General features: G+C 40.7%; 1 protein-coding gene across 2 annotated transcripts in view; it reads left to right on the top strand.

Moving 5' to 3' along the window:
* The window catches only part of MFSD6 (major facilitator superfamily domain containing 6), a 132,578-nt gene that overhangs the window by 11,890 nt on the left and 96,402 nt on the right, over positions 1 to 24,286 (top strand). For both annotated transcript variants that reach the window (XM_073633211.1, XM_073633210.1), the window contains exon 2: positions 8,086 to 9,662. In XM_073633211.1, the coding sequence (XP_073489312.1) occupies positions 8,131 to 9,662 (1,532 nt within the window). In that variant the 5' untranslated portion in view covers positions 8,086 to 8,130. The remainder of the gene's footprint in view (positions 1 to 8,085; positions 9,663 to 24,286) is intronic.

Consider the following 24,286-nt stretch of genomic DNA (forward strand, 5'->3'; position numbering starts at 1 on the left):
AAAGTAAGCACACAGCGCTTTAGGGGACAAAGTATAGTAGAACATTTTTGTCAAGTATTTGTGTTTATGCCTCTGCTTTGATTTCTATTTACGGAGCAAGTTTTCTACTTCTATAATCTGTGTAGCTTTCTCTGCAGTTTTATTGATCTTCAGTATTGTGTACACATTCTGGGAATTGTTGAAGAAAGAGCAAAGCTTAGAAGTTGGGAAATAATGACGTCCTTGAGGTCAGTTATGATGTTTTTTTGTGTGTCGTGTTCTGGAGAAAATATGGACTTTGGACATGTAGGTGAAGACATGTTCATTTCATTCCTTTGTTTCCTCTATAGGAAGGCAGGGGCCTATTATTTCACAAGTATTCAAAGGAAATTGCAGCCATTCTTCTTCTTCTTCTGTCTTTGTAGTCTTGGGTTGTTGGGTGGGGTTTTAGCTACAAAGCTCTCCTTTATATGCAGTTAGCCTGTCATTCTAGAGAACACATCAGGTAAATCAGTAGGGCACATATCAGCATTACAAAACCACATTTCTCACCAGTATACCCATTTTATTACCATGAAAAACAAATCCCTTTCCCAAAGCCTTATAAAACCTGACTTAAGGAAAGATGACATGATGTCTGGACAGGATATGTGTGTAGCTCATTAACTGAATATTATTAGTGTCAGCAATCCAATTCTGTTTGTCATTTTTGTCATGGTAGATCTCCCCAGACTTGCTGTTAGATCTATTTCACATGGGCGTCTGCTTGTATAGGAGCCGTGTGAGCAGCAAGCTTTTATGAAACTTTTAGCAGCTTCTCAAGTCTTTAACTAGTTGCCATCCGCCCTATAGCAGTTTTACTGCTACAGGGTGACAGCTATGCGCCGGATCACGTGTGTTTGTGTATATATACGTGATTCTGGACTTCAACCTGCAGAGGGCACGCACAGCTGATCTGCGGGTATCGGGCACTTGATGTCCTCTGGCACCCGCCAATCTTCAGTAAAACCGAGAACTGAGATATGCAAACAAGGGAGGGAGGGATGTATTCTGTGTCTCTTCAAAGCAGGGGCTAGAATCCATCTCTTCCCCTAGTGAAAGCAGCGCCCGCACTACATGAAAACATTGGCTAGGCGCACAGTTAAAGAGGTTGTAAACCCTTGTGTTTTCTTTTCACCTTAATGCATCCTAGTCACATATGGGACTAGCATTTATCAGAAGAAAAGCGCACATATGTATAAAATGAATAACCATAAATGAGTACATTGAATTTCTCAAAGATGTATACAAATAAAAACCATCAAAGGAGACTCTTACCTGAATGATACCCCAAAATGAATTTGATAAAATGAATATGGTGGACTGTACATCAGGAGGATGTTTCAAGGAGATATCAAGAGGATCTCCTTTTGATGGTCTCTAATTGACGTATTTAATCATGTTTGAGTGTTAATGCATTCCAGTGGCCAGAATAAAATAATATTGTGGCCAGTGGAATGTAGTAATGCTCGATGCCCCTAAACCAGGGGTAGGCAACCTGGGGCCCTCCAGGTGTTGCAGAACTACAAGTCCCATCATGCCTCTGGGAGTAATTTTAACTGCCAGCCTTGCAATGCCTCATGGGAAATGTAGTTCCACAACAGCTGGAGGGCTACTGGTTGCCTACCCCTGCCCTAAACAAACTTAAATGTGCCTAATCACACATGCAGTACATTGATTTAGCCTTTTTTTTTTTTTTTTTTTTTTAATAGCAGCGTTCAGAGGAGAGAAACAAATGCCCTGTGCGCATGAGGCTTTAGAGGTTTGTGTAAAAAAAAAAATACAAATAAATGCTAATTACGCATCTAATTAAATGTGGTGTCTGCATTTGTTTTCTGTTTTTAGTCTTTTTTTTTTTTTTTTTTTTTTTTCACCTGGTGATCCATCCAGTAACACACTTCCTATGGAGGAGCAACAAAGACACCCTAGTACAGCAGCATTGTCAGTCTGGGGAGAGGGTAGTGTTAAATAGCCCAGTAGATGGACTTTACATAAGTGACTGCACCTAAAGCCAAACTTCATCTAACATATTTTAATCAGTTATAGGAAGAGGTTTGTTTTTTTATTTTTGTTTTTTTCCTTTTGGAATAAAGATTTTACATAAAAGTTGACCATTGTAAGCACTTCTGTTGGTGTTAAATGGGTGGTCTCAACCCCCAAACTGCCAGATTTTTCTGGATAGCTCAGTCTGGTAAAGAAAGCTGAAACCATAACAGACTTACTGCCACTGGACTGATCAACAGGTGAAAAGAAAACTAATGCAGCCACCACATTTATGGACTGGTAAGCTATAATATGACATGTTTGCTTTTGAATTTAGATACTCTTTAAATAAAGGTACTTCTGAATTGCTGTAATGAGGGCACAGCTTTCCAGCTGGTGTTGTTGTTTTTTTTTTTTTTTTTTTCTACACAGTAAAATGTGCGCAGGGGATTGCTTTCCCTCCATCTGGCAGAGATGTAGACATGAGATCATTGTGAGCTTAGCCTGGTGACAGCATTGCTTTGTGACAGCAGAGCCATCTTCTCCTATGTATACAGGGAGGTGAACCTGACACACAATTATGCAGTAGGTCCCATCACTTTATACAATACAAAGTCTTCACTGCTAGTATATCTAGATACTAACTAACTAACTAACTAACTACACACATAAAAGCTTTTTATTTAGGTTCTATTATTTAAATGTACTTCAGCTCTAGACGGTACGCACTAATAAATAAAACGCCATCAAAATAAGTGTGGTGCTATATCCTATGAAGAATTTCTCCTTGCAAAGAATATCCAATCAAATGCAAGGGGAAAAAAAACAAAAACCTATTTTTACGTTCACGTGACTGAATGATTGAAGTCAGCAGAGCTCCACCTTATTCACAGGCTTAGTAAATAAGGTAAAGCTATGTTGACTTCAGTCATCCAACAATGTGGGAGCAAAAGCTCTTTTTTTCTCTTTGCATGCAATCTATTCTTTTAGTATATTAACGAATAGTTACTGGCGTGAATTGACATCCTTTTACAGTATCAACTTAATACATATGAAGAATATTGTGCCTAGGCTTTTTCATAATCGAATAGCAACAGTTAAAGTGTTACTAAACCCAGTAATATGAAAATAGTTCCTCGCCCCCCCCCCCCCCCCACAGTGCCCACAGCTTATACATCTTTTTACATTACAATACTGCCACTATATACCTTTTTTGCTGATCTGTATACCATAGCTCCCAACTGTCCCTGATTTGGAGCAATGTCCCTCTTCCCTCCTCATTTGTCCCTCATTTTGGTCTGATCCATATGGTTGTATATAAAATGCACTTTGTAACTTTCAAAAAGTGTTTCCCAATGCTAAACCTTTCATCCAATTTCTAAATTGCTGCATTTGTACATTTTAAAAGCCAATATAAAGTAATAGCAGTGGTTAAAAAAAAATACTTTTTAAATTAAAAAATTTTTTTTTTTGGTTAATTCTCCTTTAAGGGGGTGTGACAGGGGGTGTGTCCTATGTCTACATACGTTTTGGTAGTAGGTGTCCCTCATACCCATCTCAAAATGTTGGGAGGTATGGTATATCACAGTCACATGATAAGCTGCACAGTTTCTCCAGTACTGAGTTTTCAGGTAGGAGAAGATTTTCACTACAGCCTGTGTACATGCCCACATGTATGATGTCAATATCATGTGACCTGAACTGAAACAGGAAATGTTCTCTCCAGCAATAGAGACTAAACTGAGCATGTGCAGGACAGCTACCCTCACTGTATTATATGGCCTTGTCAAGATAGACAGTGCAGGAGAGAAGAATCTGTCCATATAGTGTCAGATAGCCTTTTTACACAATGCAGAGGATTAACCCCTTCAGTTCCACAGTGAGTATTACAAGCATGCTATTCTGCATATACAGACTGATTTTACTGTTGTGGGTTTAGTAACACTTTAACCTAGTCTAATATGTCTAATAGCGGCTTTACACTGCCCTGATGTGGTCCTGCTGTCCTCTTACGGACTTCATTGACGTTGCACAGTTTTGGTGTGGTTCTGGAAGGCACACCAAAGATGCAACATGCAGGATTTTTGGTACGCTTTCTGAAATGGCACCAAAACTGCAGAAACTCATAGAAGTGTATGGGAAAGCCCAGCTAACCCGCATGAAAAAACGCCGGTTAGCTGCGCTTTTTCTAGCAAAGGCGCAGCAGAGCGGTGTGAAGCCACCCTACAGGTAGACTATTAGCAATCTTAATAGGATTGCAGAAAGTAATTGCTTAATTTATATGCAGATTTAGACATACCTCCAAATCTACCTTGCCTCTGAAACCTGATCTACGCTCATATCGCACTCCAGAGGCTACTGCCAGGTGGTAAGGAAGCAATGTGAGGCCTGTTTAAATCCCAATTTGGGTGATAAATTGGATTGAACGTGGTTGTTGGGCTTTATGGCACCTCTGTTTACTTGAATGTGCAGCTACAAGTCAGGTGAACTTTACTGCGGTGGGCGAAGCCTATTGCAGCTTGAGGGGAAGGTGGCAAAAACTTGGCTCAGCCACGCATAATTGAAGCCTAAAGCCTCCTACACATGAATATCCGACGAATAATCATCCTTTTTTGTTTTTTTTGTTTTTTTTTGCATGCTAGTCTTATACAGAAAATAAAGTGGTTACTAAATTTTACGAAAATTCTCATATGACAGAATACAACTTGGGAAGTGATGGAATGTGTTGTAATGTATTCTTTCATTTCTGAGCATGCGTAGCCGTGCTCTTCCAATTTTTTCTAGTATTGTATGAGAAAAATTTTCATGTTTGTCCCTTCGGATAATTTTGAATGAACTGTCGTGATTGTCTGTCTCTCGAAAGCTGTGTACCAACGATGAGATTATCGCTTTCAAAGTGTTTTTTTTTTTTTTTTTTTTTTGTCTGATTTTCTGATCGTTTGTACTAGGCTTAAGACTCACAGAATGAGGAAACTATTGGGGGAAAAAGATCTTGGAATCCATATCATAGGTCTTTCAGATAAAGGGATTTTTAGGGCTTTGCTACCCGCACAGCATTCAGCATGACCTTTGGATCTTTTTTTATGTTGCAGCAAGAGAAGGTCACTGTTGGCTTATTATCAGTTTACTATAGTATTAGTGTTTTGTGTTTTTATCTGCTCTGAATGGTTTGTGTACACAGTGTTCATTTTACCTGCTTGTATAATTATACTGCAGAACTGAAAATAGTAGCTCTTTATTTGAACTATCAAGCTTTTTATTGTATGCTTTTATTCCAAATGTACAGAAATTGCCGTAAACAAGGAATATTTATAAAACTGTTTAAATTTTACTGAAAAAAGAGATCTATTTCTAAATGGGTTGTGATTTAACCACTTCAGCCCCGGAAGATTTGGCTGCTCAATGACCAGGTCATTTTTTGCGATACGGCACTGCATCGCTTTAACTGACAATTGCGCGGTCGTACTTTGTCCTTTTCCCCCCACAAATAGAGCTTTCTTTTGGTGGTATTTGATCATCTCTGCGTTTTTTTTTTTTTTTTTTTTTTTTTTTTTTTTTTTTTTTTACGCTATAAACAAAAAAGCAACAATTTTGAAAAAAAAAAAAAAAAAAAACACTATTTTGTGCTTTTTGCTATAATAGCCTCTTTTTTTTTTTAAAGCCAATTTTTTCCTCGGTGTCGGGCGATATGTATTCTTCTTCTACATATTTATGGTTATAAAAATCACAATAAGCATATATTGATTGGTTTGCCCAAAAGTTATAGCGTCTACAGAGTGGGGGAAAGCTTTATGTTTTTTTTTTTTTTTTTTTTTTTTTTTTAATTTATTTATTGTTGTTGTTTTTTATTTATTTATTTTATTTTTACTAGTAATGGTGGTGATCAGCGATTTTATTTATTTATTTATTTTTTTTATATCGGGCTGCAACATTATGGAGGACAGATTGGATATTTTTGACACATTTTTTTTGGACCATTGACATTTATACAGCAATCAGTGCTATAAAAATGCACTGATTACTGTGTAAATGTCACTGGCAGGGAAGGGGTTAACAGTAGGGGGCGATCAAGGGGTTAACTGTGTTCCCTATATGTGTGTGTGTGTGTGTGTGTGTGTGTGTGTGTTTGTTTTCTAACTGTAGGGGGATGGAACTGACTAGAGGAGATGACAGATCGTTGTTCCTAGCTAGTAAGAACTAGCGATCTGTCTATCCTCTCAGAACAGGGATTTGTGTGTTTACTGTAGAACTAAAGGCCAAAGTTTTTATTTATTTATTTTTTTTCTTCATTGGGAGAGTTATAACATGAGGTTTTTTTTTTATTGTATTTTTTTTTCCCGTCATCTGTATTATTGTGGAGATTCCAAAATGAGGGAATCCCTGGTTGTCACCAGAACGAGTTTCCACATTAGAAGATTTCCTCTCTATTACTCTTTTAGGGTCAACCCAAAATTTGAGATTTGCTTTCACTTTGCATGGTAAAGGTAAACAGGACAAATGGAGAGGGTGAATCTCCCTAAGGTCGGCCATAGACTGTTCGAACTGTCTGTGGGCAGACTAAACTAATCTACCGATCAACTTGGGTACAACCAGCCTGCAGAATTCACTTGTGATTATTGCTAGTGGCTGCTATAGCTGCTAGAAGTAATCACTGTCTTAGGATTTATTTACTAAAGCTGGAGAGTGTAAAATCAGGCTCACTTCTGCATGGAAACCAATAAATGTATAACCTCAGCTTGTTCAAGTGGTTGTAAAGGCAGAAGGGTTGTTTTTCTTCTCTATACATTAGGATACAAACCTGTGTGCAGCAGCCCCCCTAATACCTGAGCCCCATTTCGATCCAGCGATGTGGACACCGCAGCAGCGCCATTGGCTCCCGCTGCTGTCAATCAAAGTCAGTTAGCCAATCAGGAGAGAGGGGGTGGGACTGAGCTGCGGCTCTGTCTGAATGGACACAGGGAGCTGCAGCTCGGCTCGGGTGCTCCCATAGCAAACTGATTGAAAGGAGGGGCCAGGAGCGCCAAAGAGGGACCCAATAAGAGGAGGATCCTGGCTGCTCTGTGCAAAACCATTACATTGAGCAGGTGAGTATAACATGTTTGTTATTTTTATAGAAAAAAGCGAGACTTTAGTATCACTTTAAGCTTTGGCAATTAAAACCTGGAAGCGGATTGATTACTATGCAGAAGTGAGCCTGATTTTGCATACTCCAGCTTTTGTAAATAAACCCCAATGTCTTGGCAGAAGGGTTTCCCTTGTCACCACTGTCTGTGTTGATGAGGGAATCGTGCTCATTTCTTTCCTGCAACCCATTGTTGCAGGAAAGAAATTTGCACCATCTATGGCCTGCCTAAATGGGACACAGACAGCAATAAAATAAATAAAATAAACTAAGCAATAAACTAAACCTGGCAGGTGGTCTAATCCCTCACCACTCTATCCAAAACTAAAAAAAAGTTTGCCTTTAGTTATACTTTTTTGGCTGGGCTCACACCATTGCGAATTGGATGCGGATTTTGACAGTCTCTATGGAGTCGGTTCACGAATCTCTGCTGCGACTCCGGTGCGAATTTGCACAGGAGCCCTGTGCGTCTTTTGGTCTGTTTTCAGGTCTGAATTCAGCCAAAAATGTTGGCTGAAGTCGGACCTGAAACGGTGAACGGGGGACGCACCGGACCCCTGCTGGGAGCCACATCGGTATTTGGTGTGAACCCAGCCTTAAGGCCTCTTGCACGCTGCAGCTTGAAAAAGCTCAGTACAGCTTATTTTTTTACTGAGCTGTGCAAATGTAAATTTAACATATTGTGAATGCGCGCATATGCATTTGTGCAATTTCGTGAAGATGCGGGCAAATGCATGCAAAAAAAAAAAAAAAAAATGGCTGAAAAAATAGATGCTCAAACAGGAGTATCGTGTGTAAGACGCTTATTGATTCCGTTGAGCCTCTTGCACACTGTGCCTTGAAAAAGCTCAGTACAGCTTTATTTATTTATTTTCCTGAGCTAAAATACAGCCCAAAAAATGTATATGCGTTTTATTGCATTACCTTGACATCCCTCCTTTTTTTTTTATTTTATTTTACAGGACAGAAGAATAACTATACTTGGGCCCTGCTGAAGTTATTAGGCAATGGCTACTGGGGACAAAGTTGCAATCCTGTCTGAAGATGAGGAGGAACAGAAGAGGAAGTATGTACTTGCCGATCCTTTCAATGGTGTTACCCTGGAACAAAACCAATCTGGACCTAGAGACCCCTCTGGGGCTACTGATCTCATTTCCACTGCCGATCAGGACATGGACTGGTTGGAAAAACACTGCATTAAAATTAACAATGACCTCCTCATTTCAAAAGTTTTCTACTTCTTTTTTTATTCTGCGTATGGCTCTCTCTACCCCCTACTTCCAGTGTACTACAAGCAGCTAGGCATGTCTCCCACTCAGAGTGGTCTTTTAGTAGGGATTCGATATTTTATTGAATTTTGCAGTGCCCCCTTTTGGGGTATTATAGCTGACCGCTTCAGAAAAGGAAAGATAGTCTTACTCTTTGCTTTGCTTTGCTGGGTGTTGTTCAATTTGGGAATAGGGTTTGTAAAACCAGCAGCTTTATTATGTGTGCCTAAAATTCCATTACCGGTCAGACCCACGAACTCCAGCATGGTTCTCACAACCACTCTGCCCCTTCCAACCACATCAAACCTGACTACAAAGGCAAGCTCCATTACAACAAAAACCAAGCGGAAGAGAGATTTATATGAAGATCCATTTGACCTGGAGACAAGAGAGTCGGGAGGAAGGTTTTACGAAGAAACTTCTATCTCAGTGCATCGGTTTATCCGAGAAGCTAGAAACGGCAGTGATATTGGCTTATTGATCGATAATGGAAACAATAGTGCTCTTACTACAACTACAATAGCTCCTACCACCCACGCGAGTGCCGATAGTATGCTACAGTATAACCAAGAAGACGTAGAGACCATATTTCTGTTGATTTTGCTGGTGGTTATCATCGGAGAATTCTTTAGTGCACCAGCCGTAACTATTGTAGATACAGTGACGCTTCAGTATTTAGGTAAACACCGGGACCGTTACGGAATGCAAAGAATGTGGGGATCCCTTGGTTGGGGCTTGGCAATGTTATCAGTGGGCATTGGAATAGATCACACCCACGTATCTGTGATTATTGAGGGTGTTGGTTGTATAGCTCCTGATTATAAGAACTACCGGATTGCTTTCATTGTTTTTGGGGTCTTGATGTCAGTTGCACTTATTGTGTCTACACAATTTCACTTTCATTATCACCATGTAAAACCAAATGAGGAGCGAAGGGAGGACCTAGAAATCTCTCCCGTGGAGTTAAGTTCTGAACCAGAATCTCCAGGACAAAATCGAAATGAAAATGAGAGTATGGAGGGAATGGTTCAAAATTTCAGATTTTGGGATCTGATCAAGATTATCTGCACTGTACAGTATGGATCTGTACTCTTTGTAGCCTGGTTCATGGGATTTGGTTATGGATATGTCTTTACCTTTTTGTTCTGGCACCTGGAAGATCTTAATGGGACTACAACTTTGTTTGGTGTCTGCTCTGTACTAAGTCATGTATCTGAACTGACTGCTTATTTCTTCAGCCACAAGCTAATTGAACTGGTCGGTCACATCAGGTAAGTTGTTTTTTGTCAATTTATTTATTTGTTTTTTTACTATTGCTTTTACATCTTTTTTTGTAAATGATTTAAAGCAGAAATGCTTTGCATCAGAGCACGACAAGCCATAAATGCTATTTAATTCATTTTTTAATATTCATGTAGTATTATGCTTTATTTTGTTGAGAAATTATTTTGAAAAACACCCCCCTAGCATTTCTGGCTGCTCCCATCTTGAGTAAGGTTAGATGATTCATGTAGCATTTACTTCCTGGAATCCATCTGCCCTTAGCTCAGGCCTGAAAGGCAGCAGTATGTTTGGTTGAGAGCGCCCCTCCTAAAGACTCCTGGGATGTATGACATCATTTGCCTAGGCATAGAAACTAGGAACTGACAGAAGAAATGTAAAAAAAAAAGTTTCAAACAAGTAAATATGATATACTTTCCTATCTATTTACTAATGCTAGCGGCATAAGGATTATAAATAGTTAAAATAGTTAAATTTTGGGAGAAATACATTGGGAGAAATTGTTGAATCTGGAGCAGCTGTGCATGGCAAACAATTGTCTTTATCTTCAGCTTGTTCAGTTAACTCCAGGCAAACATTTTTTCCCCGGTGGGGCTGTGACCCACACTGCATGGGTTAACTGCTCCTTTTATTCTAGGGGAGGGGACAGCAGAGATATATGCTTACCTGATCAACCGAACCTCTCCACACAAGACCAAACGGGCATCCACTCCAACGCTCTTGAAAATGGACGGTTCTGACGTTAGCATGCCCAGAGCACGCTCCATAGACAGGAGAAGTCCAGCGCTGGAATGTTTGGGAGCGTAGTGTTCCGGAGAGTTGGTGGATCAGGTGTGTATAAACTTTGTAAAAGAAAAAATGAGCAGTTGACCCATGCAGTGCAGGCACAGCCCCACTGCATGGGAGAAAAAAAAAAGAAATTGCCCAGAGATGGCCTTTAAAGCCTAACTCTGGGGAAGCTAAAAGTATCCCTTGCAATGGGGCCGTGCTTGCACTGTAAGGGTTAATTGCTCAATCTGGTTTAGGAAACACAGAAAAGCAGATCAACTTACCTTCTCCTCCACTTCTCCCTCCTCCCCACTGCTAGACCAGTCCCCAACACTCCACTGCTCTAAGGTCCTGACATCATCAAGACCAATGCAGAGTCCATGTCCCTGCTTTCAATCGGAGGATGGTAAGGGGCAGTCTACCGCTGCAGTGAGGGGCAGCACCATCTCCTGGAGAGCGGAGAATCGGTAAAAGTAAAGACATGGGTTTTTTTTTTTTCCCTCTCCCTTTGACAAAAAGACCAGGTAACCCTTCCAATTTTATAGCTTCCCGGAGTTGGGCTTTAGGCTTTTCTAATTTTGATAAATTCCCCTTTAGTCTCTCCTAATCGTACATTATAGGGTATTATGCAGGTACGTTGAATGATAGAATTGCTGCTGGACTCTGCGTAAGGCGTTGCACATACGTGCCCATTTTCTTTGTGCATGCCTCCCTGCCCTCTCCTCTGCACCACCATTGGTTCCAGGATCCTCTGGACAGTACCTAGGCTATCTGCTGCCTTACAAGTGATCTGGTTACAGATAGCATTTACCTTTCCTCCTCTGTGAAATTTGTGAGTACCCTTGAGGGATATTTCTCATTTTGAACTAGTATGGCGGATCATAAGCACAAGAGCAGCAGCTGTCATGGGAGCCTGGCCAGCTTGTGATCCGCTAACTGTGCAGGGGATCTTTCTGTGTTCTCTCCAAAGGACACTGATGACCTAGATCACTGTTCCATGCCTGAGTCAGAGCACTCCTCTGTGTTTTCCTTAACCCCTTCAAGGGTAACCCTTCCTCTGTGTTGTCTAGGAAAGAATTCTCCACTAATGTGTCAGTTTATGGGGAAAATTACAGCCAGATTCCTTCAGTCCATCTCTGATTTTTCCTCTCAATTTTGCTTCTGCATTGTCAGCAAGGACAGGGAGGACTGCACCCTATCCTTATTTAAGGACTTAGTACACAACGAGTCTCAGTATGCAGACATGACTCCAAAACTTAAAGTATAACTATAGGCAAAACTTTTTTTTTTCCAATTTGGATAGAGTAAATGAGGGCTATACCACCTGTCAGATTTTTCTATTTATTTTGCTGTGTCTGTCCCATTGTGCAGACCTCCCTTCACTTTCTGTCCCCCATAGCCAAATAGGAAAAATTCCTGCACATTAAGGGAATTCCTTGGGGACCCACAGGTCACCAGAACTAGTGTCCCCATTGGAATATTCCCCCTCTATTACACTTCTGGGGACAACCCAAAATTTGGGTCATTTTGTGGGTAATTCCACTGTCCTGGTGTTCCAGGGCCTTTAAAAATGTACTCGGGAAACTAAATATGTAATTTATGCTCCTAGAACACCTGAAGGTGCTCCCTGCATGTTGGGCCTCTGTATGTGGCCAGGCTGTGGAAAAGACCCACACATGTGGTATTGCCATACTCGGGAGGAGTAGCAGAATATATTTTGGGGTGTAATTGCAAGTTTACCTATGCCATGTGTGAGAAATAACTTGTTAATATGACAATTTTGCGGAGGGGAAAAAAAAAATAATTTTCCAAACAGTTGTGGGCAAAAAAAATTGCAAATTTAAAAAATTCACTATGCCTCTTACTAAATACATTGAACTGTCATCTTTACAAAGAAGGGTCATTTGTGGGATATGTGTACTGTCCTGACATTTTAGGGCCTCAAGAAATGAGATAGGCAGTCAGTACATCAGGATTGATACGTTTTCAATTATGCGTAGCATAGCTTGTAGACTATAATTTTTATACTAATTATCATACACTTATCAGGATTTTTTTTACCAAAGACATGTAGCAGCATACATTCTGACCTAAATGTATGATGAAATTTGTTTGTATTGGACTTCTTTTAAAACATAAAGTAGAAAATATGTATATTTTTTTCAAAATCTTTGCTCTTCTAAACCCAGTGGTGAATACTGTATTTATCGGCGTATAACACGCACATTCATTTTAAGAGGGAAGTTTCAGGGAAAAAAATATTTTTTAAATAAGGAACTTTGAAGCAAAATAAGGGTCAGTGCCCATCTGCAGCCTCACCATTGCCACCAATGCAGCCTGATCAATGCCCATCTGCAGCCTCACCAGTGCCATCAGTGCAGCAGCCTCACCAGTGCCATCAGTGCAGCAGCCTCACCAGTGCCATCAATGCAGCAGCCTCACCATTGCCATCAGTGCAGCCTGATCGATGCCCATCTGCAGCCTAGAGGGGACAGGGAGGGCGGCGAGACGAGCGCCGACAGATTACATACAGTGAGAATCTCCTACGATAGACAGAACAGTGGTCCAATGGCGGCCCAGGAGACGGGACTTTCTATTACAGAGGCCGCCAAGTAAACAGGCGATTCTCACTGTATGTAGTCTGACGGCACTCGTCCTGCCCCCCTCCCTGTCCCCTCCGAGGCAGCTAAAATTGAAGTATTGGCGTATAACACGCACACGCTATTTGCACCCAATTTTCATGGTGAAAAAGTGAGTGTTATACGCCAATAAATACAGTAAATACCACCAAAAGAAAAGCTCTATTTGTGTGAACAAAATGATAAAAATTGTAATTTCAAAGTGCAAGAGCACAGAAAGCTGAACATTGGTCCAAGAAGGAGGGGGGTGAAAGTGCCCCCATCGAGGTAGTTTAAAAATGCAATTTTAACCCATTTTCACTCAGTCTGCATATGCCTGTATCTGTAGCTGCCTGCATCAACTTCTCCTAAAGCAGTGTTTCTCAACTCCAGTCCTCAAGGCGCACCAACAGGTCATGTTTTCAGGATTTCCCTCAGATGAAACGGCTGTGGTAATTACTAAGGCATTGAAACTGATCAAATCACCTGTGCAAAATAGTGGAAATGCTGAAAACATGACCTGTTGGTGCGCCTTGAGGACTGGAGTTGAGAAACGCTGCCCTAAAGTGACTAGCCTGGGCACTCTATAATGCCCTCAACCTGTTAAGATTTTACCAGTGCATTCCCTATTGCATCTGGTCCTGTATAGTAATTGGGATGAAAAAAGTTCCACTTTTTTCTTTAGTGTTTTTTGCCCAGCAATACCCTGTGGAGGAGTTCTAGAATGGCCTGTTTCCATTTTGAACACAAGCTTTTCCTGCCTTAAGAATTTGATTGCCCTTGCTGAGGATTAGGGCTGCAACTAACGATTATTTTCATAATCGATTAGTTGGCCGATTATTGTTTCGATTAATCGGTTAATAACCTTAAAAAAAAAGTGTGGTGTATAATTTTAGTTAATATGTAAAGTTTTAAAAAAAAGGCAATTTATTCTTAAATATCTATATGCAGTGGTAAATATAAATAACCAACTATATGGTTAGGGAGCAAAATATCTAATCCACTCTGAGTATAACAGACAGAGGAGATATACTGTATATACTATTAGAGGAGATATACTGTATATACTATTAAAGGGTGAATCTGGTAAATAATCATCAGAGATCAATTTTTTAAAATTAAAAATAAAAACAAATAATGTAATTTTAAGAACGTTCGTTCGATTTTCTAATCGTTAGTGGGGTCAAATCGATGTTCATTTTCAACCACAGTGACGGGAAAATTTGGAAATAATAGAAAACTTGGTCAAAGGAATTTTCAGACAGTGTGTGTGGTTTTCGTTCAGAAATGACATTCATTTTAAAAACAATGTTAAAAACAAGTGAAAATGTCAAACAACATTCTTTCATTCAGCGAATGTACAAAGATTTTTCTGAAAATTGATCCGTGTGGCCAGCATAAGGCTCGGTACACGCCTATGCAGTTTGCTTTTGATCTGTTTCTGCAGTGCGTTTTGATTTTTGTGCACGTGTTTTTGCTGCGATTTGCATTTTGCTTTTTTTTGGCCAATTTGTTGTTGGGCAGATTAAAAAGCACAAATTGCTGCAAAAACGCATTACATGCTTTTCTGCAGCTTCTCTATTGAAGTCTTTTGAACCAAAAAAGTTTTGCGTGAACGTGTCCCATAGGAAACCCATGTAGATGAACTGTAGTGCGTTTCTGCAAAAAAACATAGATGTGAACCAGGTCTAAGACATTTAGTAACATAATGGGGTAAAAAAAACAAAAATAGGCCCTTTATAGTACAAAAAACAGCAGATAATCACTACTGTAATTTTTTTTTACTGTAGAACTGTGAAAGTAATACTTACAGTAGCGATTATTTGCTCTTTTTGTACTATAAAGGGCACATTTTAGTTTTTTTTTAACCCCATTATGTTACTGGCCGATTAATCGATTATGAAAATAGTAATCGATTAATTTCATAATCGATTAGTTGTCGATTAATCGATTAGTTGTTTCAGCCCTACTGAGGATATCCCCATGTTAAGACACGAGATGAAAAGCTAGAAGCCCGTTCCAAGGCTTTTTTTTGTCCCTTGCAGGGCCTCGCCTGCAACCGTGTCCAACTGCCAGACCAACTGCATGGATCTATCCTGATTGATCCTTTAGCCTTCAGCAACTGGAACCTCCTGTTCCGTGGCTGCGCCATATGCCCAATTTTACTCTTATGCCGCATACACACAACCGGTTTTGCCGTCGGAATAAACTGCGAAGATTTCTCTGACGGAACTCCGACAGAATTCCGCTCAAGCAGTCTTGCATACACACGGTCACACCAAAGTCCGACTGTCCAGAACGCGGTGACATACAACACGTACGACGGGACTAGAAAAAGGAAGCTCAGTAGCCAATAGCTTCCGTCTTGTACTTCAGAGCATGCGTTGTCTTTGGTCCGTCGGAACAGCATACAGACTAGCGGTTTTGCCGTTAGGAATTGGTTCCGTCGGAAATATTTAGAACATGTTCCATTTCTAGGTCCGTCAGAATTTTCGAAAAAACAAAAAGTCCGATGAGGCCTACACACGATCGGAATAGACAATGAAAATCTTCTGTCTGACTTTTTCTGTCGGACATTCCGCTCGTGTGTATGCGGCATTCGTTTGTTCTATACATCTGACCAGCAGGATCAAGCTTCCTTCAAATGGTTTGGAATAGGGATGCATCGATACCATTTTTAATTTTTTTTTATTTATTTTTTTTTTTACGAGTACCGATACTACTACTACTACTACTACTACTACTACTACTACTACTTTTTCTTTTTTTAGTACTCGCTGATGCCTACTGCAACTGTTTTGTTTTCACTTCAGCTGTCAGCAATAGTACAAAGCATTGAAAATTTATTTACAAATGAAATTGATTTTTTTATTTATTTTTTTTAATTTTGCGCTTTTTCAATGTGAAATGTGTAAATCTATGTTAGTGAATATTTTTACACATATATATTAACAAAGCAAACAAAAAAAAGTTTTCATTTGTTTATCGTTTATAAAATAGACGTGAACAAAAAAAAGCGTAAAAATAATACGGTAATTAAATGGAGGAGAATAGGGACTTAATTAAGGCTGATTAGAATAAATTAAGGATTAATAAGGTTTTAAACAGAGGAACATTTGTTCATCCCTTTGATCTGCAGATGAAGAAACAGAAAGATACAAAAGGAAACAATGTTTCTTAATTTTAGTGTTTCAGCTGATGAGCAGTGTTGTTAATAAACCTTGCCGGTGTCTTGCCGAGAAAGTTCCCTCGGCGGATAAGTTCCTCCCCTGTACTGCGCAGGCGCAGCGCCTGCGCAGTACCAACTACTGTCAGCCGCCGGAGATGGCCGAAGCTCAAACGCTTCAATCAGCTGTACACGGCGCCTGCGCTCTGGGTCCAGATTCCTTCCCCACCATCCAAGTGGACCTAGAGGGGGAATCTAAAAGAGCCGAGCGCAGCGAGGCCGTGCCCGAAGCGTGGCGAGCGACCCTCTTACAGGCGCCGTGTACAGCTGATTTTCAGCTGTTCCGCTTCGGCTATTTCCGCCGGATCGTACTGCGCATGCGCAGTAGAGTGAGGAACTTATCCGCCGAGCGGAACTTATTCGGCAGAACACCGGCTGCTTTTTTTTTTTTTTTTGACAAATCCAATTACTGGACATCTTAAACACTTCAGCTGTCAACAGGGGAGACCCACTGACGGCTCAAAGAACCGAGCAGTGCATTTGCGCAAGTCTTAATACCTGTGTAAATACTCGGTATCGGCACCGATACCAATACTAGTATCAGTGCAACCCTAGTTTGGAATAGAGCTGCACGATTATGGCTAAAATGAGAATCAATATTTTTTTGCTTAGAATAAAGATCATGATTCTCGCAGCGTAACATCATCTTTCACATTATACAAAAAAATTGGGCTAACGTTACTGTTTTAGTTTTTTTTTTTTTATTCCTTAAAGTGTATTTTTTCCAAAATTATTGCGTTTGGAAGGCCACTGCTTAAATACAGTGTGACATATAATATTGCAACGACCAACGTTTTATTCTCTAGAGTCTCTTTAAAAAAAAAAAAAAAAAAAGTTTTTATATATATATATATATATATATATATATATATATATACATACATATATTTAATGTTTGGGGGCTCTAAGTTATTTTCTAGCAAAAAATATTGATTTTAACTTGTAAGCAACAAATGTCTGATAAATGTTTAGTCTTTAAGTGGTTAAACTGGTCTCATTTACAGACCTACATTCATTCGTTTGATCTAAGAAGAAATGTTACTTTTGTTTATAGTTATTCTGATGTTGAGATAAACTTGGCAGGATGCCTGGATTTTTTTTATTTATTTTTTGTCAGCTGTCAGAAGTGAGCAGAAAACTCTGCACTGTTACATAGAATCAGTGGGAGGGGGGTAGAATTGTGATTTTTGATTCTTTAAGGAATAATCTGTGCATCTCTAGTTTGGAATTGAAGGTGCTCCTGATGGATGCCAGCTTAATAGGCTGGGGACGATTCCTAGGTGTACCCTCTTAGTACAAGGTGGGGTTGCACTGATACCAGTTTTTTAAGACTGAGTACAAGTACTGATACTTTTCCTCAAGTACTCGTAAACTTTTTTTGGTGGGGAAGGGGTCACTGTTTAGGGTGGAGAGGTGGGGAGGGAGTTATTGTTTAGGGTGGAGAGGCGGGGAGGGGTGTTATTGTTTAGGGTGGAGAGGCTGTTATTGTTTAGGGTGGAGAGGGGGGAGTTATTTAGGGTGGAGAGAGGGGGCAGGTGCTATTTTTGTGCTATTATTTTGGGCGAGGGGAAAGTGGGTATTTGGGAACCCACACACTTTCAATCACTGCACTACAGCACCCAGCAGACCCGCCCTCCCCCTCCAAGAAGTTCTGCAGGAGCAAAACCTGGCTCAGTGCAGGACACACTACTCACCAGGCAGGCAGATCTGTCAACCCGCAGAGGCGCCCGAGGAGGAGAAGCACATCGCCGGAGAACACAAAAACGGAGCTAAGAGGGAGGGAGCTGAGCCAGCATGGGAGGGGCGGAGCCAGGGCGGGTCCACTGTGGACAAGGGAAATCCCCACTGACAGCTGAAATGTCATTGGTTGTAAGGACACAGCGGCCCCGCTCCTCAACAACTGACTGCCTGCATTCTTTTGTATACATTTCATCTGTCAGCGGTAAGAATGAGCTCAGGCGTGTTGGCAAGCCGCGCGTGCAGAGCCCCCCAGGAGGTCAGCACTGCACAGCGCTAATCACAAGCAGTGAGTCATTGTCCCGATGCGCGGCTGCAGAGATCGAGAAATGTCTCGCTGCTTGTGATTAGCGCTGTGCAGTGCCGACTTCCTGGTGGGCTCTGCATATGCGGCTTGCGAACACGCCTGAGCTCATCCTCAGTCAGTGGGGGAATCGTGCTGACAGAGCCGAACCTGATGGTATCGGTTTCAGGTATCGGCGCATTTGCACGTGTAACGATGCTCGTGCAAATGCTTAGTATTGGCACCAATATCGGTATCAGTGCAACCCTAGTACAAGGGACTTGTCGATGCCAGAAGCTTGGCTACTGATCAGTATTCTGGAACTTGGTTATTCATCCAATACTGAACCTCTTGTCTGCAAGCTCATTCAACCAGGATTCAGTCATACAATGCCACAACAGTGGCTTACATCAACCATAAGGGAGGAACCTGGAGTCTCAAGGCTCAAAAGAAAAAGATCTGATTGTACAGGATTTCAAGTTTCTGCTCTATATGCTGTGCACACCCCAGGCGTGGAAAATTGTGTGCAGACTTCTTCAGTTGTCAACAACATCTGGACGGAGAATGGACTCTTCACTCTGATGTGTTCCAAAACCTGCGTAAAAGGTGGACGATGCCAAAAACAAACTTTTGTTTCCAGGTCCAACAAACTTTTTTTGGATCACAAAATTATTTGTTAATGGACTTTATGGGGACAACTTCAACAGTTGAAATACAAATTTTATTGGCACATGAATGATATAAATTCTACATTAAAAAACCTCTACATTTTAAAAAACATGGTAGCATTCAGCACCATTTATAGTTAGGGGTGGTGGTCCACAACTGGTAGAACTGTATGATAATAATATACCATCAAATTTGAAGTACAAATGTCAAACGGAGCTCTCCACCATCCCTTCAGATATAGCTCGACATGTTTCACTTATGCCACTTTCTCAGAAGGAACTATATACTACAATAGAGATCGGTCAGAGACAGTATGCCAAATGTGCCAGATATCAGACAACGCACACAATGCATCTAGATGCTCATACAATCAGAACTTAATCACATAGAAGATAAGTCAGTGGGTAAGCAAAATATGTAAACCAAGAGGGAATATGTCACTAGGCTCCAAGGTGTCCTAAACACTCAATGATAAGGTATGCAACAATATTCAGTATGCCGGGTATAGATGAATAGCAGAGAGCTCTGTGCATTTACATCGACATTGAGGGGGGGGCGGGGGGGGAACCCCTCATGAGTCTTCAGAGGATACAATAATCAGGTTAATGTGGTCTGGATTACAAAGACCTTCGGTAGAGAGGTCTATGTAGGGTCCCCCACCAAATCCTCCCTAGGGCTCTGTTGACTCCGATCTACGCCTTTCATACTTTGAAGCTCCTTCCTCCCTTCATGCTTTGAAGCTCCTTCCTCCCCTACTCATTAGGATTGGAAGACATTCTGTTGATTCTCATTTCACTGAACTGGCCTAGCAAGACACGGTGCTCAGATCTCGCCTGGTACCTGGTTGACACTCCATGGGCTCTCTCAGAATGTATGGATCTTCTGTCCCAAAGGTACAGTTTGTCGCCCTGCTTCTAGGTTACTGGTTTAAACGGCTTGGCTGTTGAAGACTAGGTCCTGAGGGACAGGAACCTTTTGAATTTGGTCATCCTTGCACTATTGAAAGCTAAGAACTAGACTTCTCCCAATGTCTACCATCACACTTGAAAAGCATATTTCTCTTGGTGTGGGACAAGGCAGTTTCCTCCCTGTAAGTACTCTGTGGGATGAATCCTGTCCTTACTTCGGTTCGTTTTGGTTCAGTATTTGGCCTTCAAGTTACCATCAAGAGTCAAATCTCAGTATTTGTGGTTCTTTTTCAAAGACCACTTGCATTTCACTCCTTTAGTGAAGGCTTTTGTACAGGGTTTCATTCCCATTGGTTCTCCTCCAGCAGTCTGACTCTTTGTCTCTATAGGTGACAGCCTACTCCTTATTGTACTATCGCTAGGTGGATTTGAGAGCTCATCATTAAAGCTTCTGATCTCAGTGGCAAGGTCCTTTCCTTGCCAAGGCACAACTCTGCTAGATCAGTTAATGCTTCTTGGGCTTTTAATTGGCAGTCATTTGTTTCTTGGATTTGCAAGGCTGTCACGTGTCGTCCCCCCCCCCCCCCCCGTTACGACTTTTGTTGACGTTCAGTTGATGCCGGCTTTTATGTGAAGGTTAGTCGGGCACCTCTGTAAACTCTGTTGAGCCGACTCTGTTTTACCTGTGTAGCCTTTTGTTTGCTCTATTGCTTGCCCCTCAATTGGATTGTTTTTGGACATCCCAGTGTACCTGAATACTGATCATGTGTTCCATAATGTACTCCAAGAAAAGGATTTTATGGTAAGTAAAAAAAAAAAAAAAATCCTACTTTTTTTTTTTTTTTTCATCAGTCTTACCTTTTTAGAGATTCAAAGAAATTACTGCTCCAGGTGATAGCCCTTTGTTCACACCATCCTTGTGTTCAGGAGGTGAAGGTTGCTGGCTCAGCAAAGGTAATAACAAGAGAAGTAAAAATAGTCCATACACCAACAGAGGCACAGATACAGATAATATCTGATGCGCTTCGCACTGTTAATGGCGCTAATGACTAAGCGCCATTGACGGTGCGAAACTCGTTAGCTATCATCTGTACCTGTGCCTCTGTTGGTGTATGGACTAACGTTTGTTAACAACTTAACAAATGGCCCATAGCTGAATGACAGCTACACTGTGGTTCGATAACTCTGGGAGGGCATAGATTGACGTCCTCCCAGAAAACCGCTGGGGTGCGCACACGGGAACATCCATGCTCGCCGGGTTCACGGGACCCGGCGCAACACGGATCGCGGTAAAGGCAAATGACAGCGGCCCTTTACCAATGACGGAGAGATCACAAACGTAAACAAAGCAGGGTCATCAGGAGTTCATCGCTCTCCTCTCCTCACACTGATGCAGCGCGAGAGGAGAGCTATCGTGTGCCCAACTGAGTTTTTTCATATATAGCAGTGCCCATTTGTGCCACCAGTGCCCATCGGTGCCACCTGTGCTCATCTGCGCCACTGCAGTGCCCCACCAGTGCCGCCTGTGTGCTAATCGGTGCCACTTGTGCCCATCAGTGCTCATTTGTGCCACTGCAGTGCCACATCAGTGCTGCCTGTGCCCACCAGTGCCTCCTGGTCATTTGGGGGGTATTTGTACTTTACTGGCTTTTTAGGGTCTCAAGAAATGAGATGGGCTGTCAGTATATCAGGTGTGATCAAATTGATCAATTTTCAGTGATTGGCACCATAGCTTGTAGACTCTATAACTTTCACAAAGACCAAATAATATACACTAATTTGGGTTATTTTTACCAAAGATATGTAGCAGTATAAATTGTTGCCCAAATTTATGAAGAAATATTACTTATTTGCAAAATTTTATAATAGAAATTAAGAAAAATTCACTTTTTTTTACAAAATTTACGGTCTTTTTTTCATTTATAGCACAAATAAACATAAGGAAGGTGGAGATGTGGGGGCAGTTGCCGAGGCTGACCAATACACATAAACACCCAAAAGAATTAAATGGACTGTCTCGGTACTGATACAAAGACAGGATTGATATGATAAAATGCTAATTTTTATTCTATAACCGTATGCAAAAAATGTTTTAAAATGGATATATGACAAAATATACACCACATATAACTAACTTATAACAGGTTCCCCCGTACAGTTTCTGTTAAGGTGGGGTATAGAGACTTCCTCAAAAATTCCTCTACCGGTTTTGTGGTATAAACCGCTTCTTCAGGAGGATAGGAGGTCTAAAAGAGATCAATGCATTAAAAAAGAAACAGTGCATAAAAAATGCATACAAAATATATACAATAATTACAAGGCATAATGGGTGTTACAACCAGTGTTAATACAAGAAAGTCTGCTTACCAGGATGGACCAAAAAACGGCTAGCAACAGGATCCCAAAGTTTCCCCCCATGGCAGACAAGGGGGATTGTAGATGACCATCTCTAATTGGGGTAATAATGATCAGAATCAATATTGATAGTATGTATATGAATATTAAAAAATGGTAAAGTCCAGTGATGAAAGAACCAGAGTGGAGTCTGTGTTTGAAGGGGGACAGGGAGAGGAAGATGGAGGGGAGAGAGGGAGAGAAAAGGGGGGGGGGGAGAGGGAGAGAAAAAGGGGGGGAGGGAAAAGAGGGTAGAGAGAGGGGGGGGGGAAGAAAAGACACAAAGCAAGAAGGAGGGAGGAAGGGGGAAAAACGGGCGATTGGAGAGAGGGGGGCAAAGGGGAACAGGAAGGAAGGGGCTTTGTTCCTGATGATGTGGAACATATCACGCTCAGGTACAATCCATCAGTGTGCCTGCTTTGTGTCCCATGGTGCCGACAATGTCCCTAACTGTCAGATCCATATGGACGACCCATTTTCCCTGTTTGTAGCAATTTTTGGTGATACCCTGGCTTTTTATCCAGTCCATTTAATTCTTTTGGGTGTTTGTGTATTGGCCAGCCTTGGCAACTGCCCCCACATCCCCACCTTCCTTATGTTTTTACTTGTCAATCTGGATGATGGTACTTTTATACTGTATACTACTGAATAATATGTGAGGCTATACTCAATATTTCATTTATAGCACAAAAAATAAAAAACCCAGAGGTGATCAAATACCACCAAAAGAAAGCTCTATTTGTGTGGAAAAAAAGGACGAAAATTTAATATGGGTACAGTGTTGCATGACTAAGTAATTGTCATTCAAAATGTGAGAGCACCGAAAGCTGAAAATTGGTCTGTTAGGAAGGGGGTTTAAGTGCCCAGTGGTCAAATTAAAGACAATATGTCGGAGTGCGGCCACCCTATTTTCACTTCTCTTGTTCTTACCTTTTTTAAAGTTTATCAAGGGTTTAAGTCTTCAATAACTTAATATCTGGGTGTAATGTTCAAAATGTATCTATAGGCAAAACGTTAAAGTTTTGGATCGAGTAGTTGAGGGTCAGATCATTTGTCAGGGTTGGTTAATTATTTTATTTTTACAGTCTGTGTCCTGTTGAGATTTCAGTCAAGCTACTGTTCTAGAGTCACAACAAAGTGAGAAGAAAATCTCTCCAAAAACCAGGGAAATCGCTTCTCAGATGTTTTGTATCTCCAACAGTTATAATTTTTGACACATTTTTGCCCACCCCCTGTTTTTTGGAATGCCTATGGATTTCTGTCCTAGTGGCGATGTTTACCAGGACTTTTAGAGTAAATCTGTCCAGTGACTATTAAAAACCTGACAAGAGGTTCTAGGTGTTTCCTACTCTATTATTGTTTGTAGAATGGGGTCAGATTGGCATTTTCTTGCTAATGCTTTATAAGGTCAGGTAAACATTCATGTTTACATTTCCTAGGGTTGTATTTAGTGTAGATAATGAACATGCAGTTGGTTTAGAGCAGGGGTAGGCAACCTTTTGAGCATAGTGTGCTGAAAAATGTTCAAATGTTCTGAGAGTGTGAGTATATATGTATGTATGTGTGTGTGTGTGTGTATATATATATATATATATACACACACACACATATATATATATATATATATATATATATATATATATGTGTGTGTGTGTATATATATATATATATATATATATATATATATATATATATATATATATATATATATATATATATAGTATAGTGGGGGCGGGAAGTATTCAGACCCCCTTAAATTTTTCACTCTTTGTTATATTGCAACCATTTGCTAAAATCATTTAAGTTCATTTCTTTCCCTCATTAATGTACACACAAGCACCCCTTTTTGACAGAAAAACACAGAATTGTTAAAATTTTTTGCCGCTTTATTAAAAAAGAATAAATGAAATATCACATGGTCCTAAGTATTCAGACCCTTTGCTGTGACACTCATATATTTAACTCAGGTGCTGTCCATTTCTTCTGATCATCCTTGAGATGGTTCCACACC

This window comes from Aquarana catesbeiana, linkage group LG06 (assembly GCF_042186555.1).
Source record: "Aquarana catesbeiana isolate 2022-GZ linkage group LG06, ASM4218655v1, whole genome shotgun sequence".
Classification (NCBI taxonomy): Eukaryota; Metazoa; Chordata; class Amphibia; order Anura; family Ranidae; genus Aquarana; species Aquarana catesbeiana.